The 6,639-nt window shown below is 33.1% G+C and overlaps 2 protein-coding genes across 2 annotated transcripts; one reads left to right on the forward strand and one right to left on the reverse strand.

Annotated features, from left to right (window-relative positions):
* Positions 1-215: 215 nt before the first annotated feature.
* Positions 216-782, forward strand: LOC141690729 (putative invertase inhibitor). Its single transcript, XM_074495504.1, has one exon. The coding sequence runs from the start codon at positions 216-218 to the stop codon at positions 780-782; it is 567 nt and encodes a 188-aa protein (XP_074351605.1).
* Positions 783-2,781: 1,999 nt separating this feature from the next.
* Positions 2,782-6,280, reverse strand: LOC141693738 (acyl carrier protein 1, mitochondrial-like). Its single transcript, XM_074498899.1, has 2 exons — positions 5,991-6,280; positions 2,782-3,244 (listed from the first exon to the last, which is right to left on the reverse strand). Exons 1-2 carry the CDS (start codon positions 6,183-6,185, stop codon positions 3,068-3,070), a joined length of 372 nt encoding a protein of 123 aa, XP_074355000.1. The 5' UTR covers positions 6,186-6,280; the 3' UTR covers positions 2,782-3,067.
* Positions 6,281-6,639: the final 359 nt, after the last annotated feature.

A 6,639-nucleotide genomic window follows, 5' to 3' on the forward strand; every position in this document is an offset into this window, starting at 1 on the left:
ATATGGTATAACTGAATTTATTTGTGGTCATATATTTTTAATAGAAAAGTAACTAATTACAACTTCAATACGTAGTTAAATATTTGAGAGAGAATATTGATGGAAAAAAAAAAATTTGGATTCTCTATACTTTCCTTTTGACTTCACCCAACCCGCCCATATATAGTCCCTCGTAACAAAACAAACCAATAACCCAACCATCCTCGACAAAAAAGATGTGGTCTAATAGTTGCATCACATCAATTTTCTTCTTCACCACTCTTGTCCTCTCCATCCTCCACATCTCAACTTCGCATACCCTAATTCCTGACATATGCAACCACGTCAGTCGTGATGCCCGGCCACCTGTGCCCTATGGCTTCTGCATGAGATCGCTTCTTGCTGTTCGGGGTAGTCGTCATGCAACCCTCGAAGGTCTAGGTATCATCGTCATGAAGTTAACAAATCACACCTTGACGGACACTGGGAGATACATCAAAGCACTGACGAGGGAAAAGGAACTTGACGAGTACGTAAGGACAAAACTGGAATCATGTTTCAGATCTTATTGGGGTTCTATTAGTTCTATTAAATCCACTATTGATTGTTACAAAAGTAAGAACTTTGATGACGCCAATATACAGTTAGGTTCTGTTCAGGATGAAGCTGCCTCTTGCGATGAGGAATTTGAAGGGTTTATAGGATTTGTTTCGCCCTTAACCGCTAGGGATAGGACCATCTCCGATTTAGCTACAATTGCTGTTAAAATTACGAATCGTCTTCGAGATGGGATATATACTTAGGCATATACTGTAGTAAAAACAATTACGAATCGTTTTCGAGATGGGATATATGTACGAATCGTCTTCGAGATGGGATATATACTTAGGTATATACTGTAGTAAAAACAATCTGCTGTAATTGATAATTTGCTAATTCACACATATATATATATATATATATACAGGGGGCTACTTCAATAAAAATCAATTTAGAATGGAAACTAGAAACCAAATATTTTTTTTTAAATTAATTTAAAATATAAAACATATGATATGCAAATCGATCGTTGAGAGATGTAGAAAAATACAGTGAAATCGGATTTTAAAAACAACTTACGGTTTGACGGGAAAAATCAAATTAAAAACAGATGGGAAAAGCTGAAATTGGGTGTGGGAGGGCGTATGATAGTAGTTGGGTGGTGTGATTTAGGGGAGCATTAGATTAGGTAAATCTAATGACTTAGATTAGTTCTAAGTTTCTATTTTAATTTTAGTTTGTATTTGATCATTCCTCTATATATATATATATACTATTTTAATTTTAGTTTGTATTTGATCATTCCTCTATATATATATATATATATATAGGCTACTCTAATAGATACCAATTTAGAATAAAAATTAAAAGTCAAATAATTTTTTTTTAAAATTAATTTGAAATATAACACATATGATATGCAAATCGATCGTTGAGATCCAGTGAAATCGGATTTTAAAAAATATTTACGGTTTGACGGGAAATATCAAATTAAAAACGGAGGAGAAAAGCTAAAATTGGGTGTGAGAGGGTGCAGGGTAGTTGGGTGGTGTGATTTAGGGGACCATTAAATTGGGTAGATCTAATGGCTTAGATTAGTTCTAAATTTCTATTTTAATTTTAGTTTGTATTTGATCATTCCCCTATATATATATCTTAAAAATTCTAGTTCTGAGAAGATGGCTCGTGTTCAGTTTTTTCACTCCGTATTTACTATCTTAAAATTTTTGGTACTACTATTCTCCTCAGTTAGTATGTTGGGATGTCCATTTATTCTAATTTTATTATACATGTCTGACTTTGCCTGTTTATCAAATTTTACTAAATATGAACTTGTCAATGACTGTACGCTAGATCTTAAAATCTATTAAGGTTGTGATCATATTAAGGGAACCATATGCATCAGAAAGTTAACCTAATGTCTGTATTCTCCATTTAAAATTTAGGGGTGATTTTTCTTTTTATTTAATAGTTCCTGTGTCTTTCTATGTAAAGACCATAACAGCCCTTACGAGTATATTGTATAAATATTTTCATTTCCTAAATATCTCGTTAATGACAACCAAAAGTATATGAATTTGAAACCCAGCTAATGGATCAACACTCTGTTGTGAATTTAGAGATTCTGGCATTTAGACTCCAAGGTACATTACTTATTATTCAAGTGCTAATAGTATACAAGACATTTCAGGAAGACTCCGAGTGAAAACCTTATCGATTTTAACCTTATATCGTCAGCCAGGATTAATATCACTCAAATGTGGCGAGGACACCTCACAGAGCGGAAAAAGAAGAATGTTTCATCCCTTTCCTTTAACATTAAAGTAAGACGGTTGCTATGTTGCTATTAGAGATATTCACTCATCTACCAATTGGTTGCAATTTAATCTAATGATAATATAATTGAGAATTACAGGGAAAGCGTCAGCTATAGTAAGTGTCCCTTCACATACTACCAATAGAATTTTCCGTCTACATTTTACGAACAAGAAAGCAACTACGACATGAGATTCGAGCATCCACGGTATCAGGAGGGTTGAGACCAAGTGCAGATCACGTAAAAAAAAAGTAAATCTAATGATAGAACACCATGAAGCAACCACAAAAGTCACAAGTCAATAAGAATATAACAGCATACTGGTATGATAATCTCAGTACACCCTGGATAACATATAAATAATAAGTCCATAAAGATATTATACATGCATCTACTTGCATGTGTACCGAATAAACTACCAAATAATTGCATCAGAATCACATACAAAACAGTAAATATATGCAAAATTATTACCTACCAAATACAGAAACAAGAACAGATGATTTCATCAGTAATATTACAATTGAAAATTAGTACAGAATTGTACCAGTGTTGTGTAAACAATGCAAAAACTTCCACTCTTACCAGACGTTCAGGCACTCTTTATTTCTATCCCTTCTAGGATTGATTACTAAGAACTAAGCAGTCAGAAAACAACAGAACACATAAATGCATGCATGCTTCCATAACAAGAAAAGCAAGGATAGAATTGGCGAATAGATACTACCAACTTTAACTAGACATTGGATGGTTGAAGATGTACTCAATAGCAAGACCGCAAGAATCAATCTTGTCAGCTTCCTTGTCCGGAATCTCCAACTTAAATTCTTCCTCCAAAGCCATGACAATCTCTACAGTATCTAAGCTATCCAAACCTAGATCCTTTTGAAAATGAACATCAGGAGTCACCTGCATATGAATTGCAAAAGAGATGTGATGCCAAAAGTACATTTTGGTGATATTCAATTATTTCATTAATCTATAAATTCATCTTCAAATTTTAATGATTTGCTAATTTGTTACTAGCCTCTAGGGACTCATATGAGGGAAGACATGGGGTGACCATGGTCCCCCCCAAAACCTCCCCCAAGAGCTTATCTATCTTAGTTTTATGTATAGAAGTCACGAATCTCATATGTTTTTGGTATCATACATATCAATCCATAATACAATTAAAGCTCTTTAAAGTAATAGGGTTGAGACTGAGAAAAAATATTACTTTAACGAGTTTATTACTTTATTGGAAGTAAAAATACAATGTGTCCATTATGTTGGAACCGGAAAAAAATATTATTATAACGAGGTTATTACTTTAACGATTATTACCTAATCGAGGTTCAACTGTAATGCTCTTTCAAACCTAGAACTAGAATGTCACATGCACTTTCATCTTTCAATTATTTTTCCAAAATTTGCTCCACTTATTTTTCCAGTTTCCTCCCCCAAGCCGGTAAAAAAAAGGCAAACCTTTTGGCTTTTGAGGGTCGAGCTTAAATAAAACGAGAACACATACGTACTAGCTCCTGGAGTACTGGGCAGCATAAATATTTTTCTATGATCCATGTCTCACATATAGAGAAAGGCTTAAATCTTAATGCAGAAACATATAATATGTTATTACTATCAGAATCAAGATGGCACTTAGCCAACTCATAAAGTGTCTTGCCTTACTCTATCTTTCTCTTCCAAAAACAAAAGTAACTTAACTTGAAATATATTAGATGAACCTTAATTTTGGGGTTGCCCACTTTTATTAGGGTGATCACACTTTATGCTTCCTTTGGTTCATTTTACCCTCAAACTTGTTAAATAATGGTTCTAATATATTTTGCTCAACACTGTGTTCTAGTAGGCACTACGTCATCTGATAGTTTCCTCTAGGGCTTCATACAATGATTAGTTATACTTACAATCCGTAAGGAAAGAGGTTCATCATCAAACAGACAACAACATTGCCATTGTGGTTTTTTTTTTCCTTTTCTTGGAGATAATTATCATAGATGTAAACAGAATGCTTTTGTGCCGCAAAAATAGATCCAAGCCAAAATATTTACTAACAATGAAATGCTTATTATTATGAAGATAATCTGAGCTGATCATAAAATTATTTCCCAAGTAAATGTAAGATTCAAATTTGCCATTCTATGCAGAAGAGAACAGTATCCTCTGATTTCTTTATTAGCAAGTATTGAGCACCAGGAACTGGGGATGGGGGACAGATAATACACAGAACGGCTGAAATCTACAGAGTCTTGATATTAATGTGTGACAGGGATCAATATAATACATTCAAGGAAGCAGATAACATCCCTGCGACAAGTCTTCGTGGAAGTTAAACTATAACTATTAACCAAAAGGATACCGATAGCGTCCTTCTACAATGATTTTATGCCAACATTACTGTTTGACCACTTCACACAAATTCAGACTCTTTCTTGGCTACCATTTAACTATGGGTATAATACTAGCTACAACTACCAACCAAGACCAGAATTGCTACACGATCAACAAAATCTCTCATCTTTACTATCGAAGAGTTAATCTCTCTTTAAAACTAAATAAGGTGCCAGCTTTCATAAAAAACCCTCAACTCCATAGAAACATAGAACTGTAATAAATACTGCCTACTGGTAGAGAAAGTACATTCACATTCTAAGCATAGCTAAATTAATACAAAGAAATTGGTGAGATAAACTTTAACAACAGATGGTTTCTGGTAAAGCATCCGGAAGCGATAATATTTGTATAATATATAAAACGTTAATCCTAACAAAAGTACACATAGATCCAAATATTAATTAATCAATTTCTTTACCAGTTTAACACATATATTTCATGTAAAGCAGGGCTTACTTTAAACATCCACCGAGTACAAGTACATATGTAAAAGTAATAAAGCCGAGCTTTGACTAGCACATTTCATATGCTTAGTGCAATACAAAAGGAGCTTTGCTCAATCTGTTCTGTCGATATACATATTTACATTCTGTTCTCAGGTGTGTTAGCATACATTTACATACTGTTATAAATCGTGTTCCTTCCAGTTGTGTTTAGCTTTCAAAGCTGGTGTTTTAGCCTTCTATCCGGTTCGACTCATGTTTGGCTCATTAAAATCACGAGATTAATTATACATTTAATTAAAATTTAATCCTTAACAAAATTATTTTTAAAATTTGTAAAATTTCTCGAATCATCAGATAGGTACCCAATTTCTAGATACAATCTGTATAAGCTGTAAATCAACAACTTCAAACCAATTATCTAAACTATAAATTAAATTGCATTCGGTACAACTACAATATAAGAAAACTATATACATATACAATAATTAAATATCAATCCTATCCATTAGAGCCTCCTAAAATATATACAATAATCTCGATAATATAGTCCCAACATAACACAATAGTGCATTTGAACTTCCCCAGACAAATTAGTAATACAGTTATACAGGTAAACCTACAATCCAGTTAACTCTCCAGCCTAAAGTTTATAAACGAGTCGAACTTTACTCGGTTCAACTTAATTCATTTACACAATTACGAATAAAAATGAGAAATAAAACTTATAGATAGAGTACAATTACGAATAAAAATGAGAAATGGAACTTATAGATAGAGTACAATTAAAAGAAGGGGGAAAGATGAGAAATGACCTTAGAGGGATCGATTTTGGGGTGACTTTTGACGACATCGAGAACTCTATCAATGACTTGATTCTTGTCGAGATGATCGTCGCCGTGCGATGAGAATGATCGGACGGTCGAGATTTTGGAGAGATTCAGAGCTAGGGTTTGAGAAATAGGGACATTAATGTGACTTACAATTGCTGCTCTCACTGCCGAAGCCATTTCTCTGTGTATATGTGTCTGTAACTGTAAGTGTGTGTAGGTTTAATTCGTTACCTCTGTTATCAGAAATGACATACGAAAACCTAATTGAAAAAAAGTGGATTCTAAATATATTTAAATAAAAAAAAGTATTGTTTTATTCCCAACGTCTCTTACAAAAGATCATATTTACAATTTCGTTTCAATGTGTTGTATGCAATCATGGATTGTTATGCCTTAAATTAACTGTAGAGGGGTGAATACAATTTAAATAATCAAATCGAATTAACAAACTCAACAGAAAGAATAGTTTTTATATTAATGGATAAAAACTGATTACAATATTCTCTCAAAGGATGAACAGATTAATCTTGAGAGCTGATAGGTTATATAATTGATATATCAATTCGAACCAACACATATAACGATTTAACAAACGTTAAATATTTTAACAATATGGGACCTTATGTTATGT

The sequence above is a fragment of the Apium graveolens genome, chromosome 10 (genome assembly GCF_009905375.1).
Source record: "Apium graveolens cultivar Ventura chromosome 10, ASM990537v1, whole genome shotgun sequence".
In the NCBI taxonomy this organism is placed as follows: domain Eukaryota; kingdom Viridiplantae; phylum Streptophyta; class Magnoliopsida; order Apiales; family Apiaceae; genus Apium; species Apium graveolens.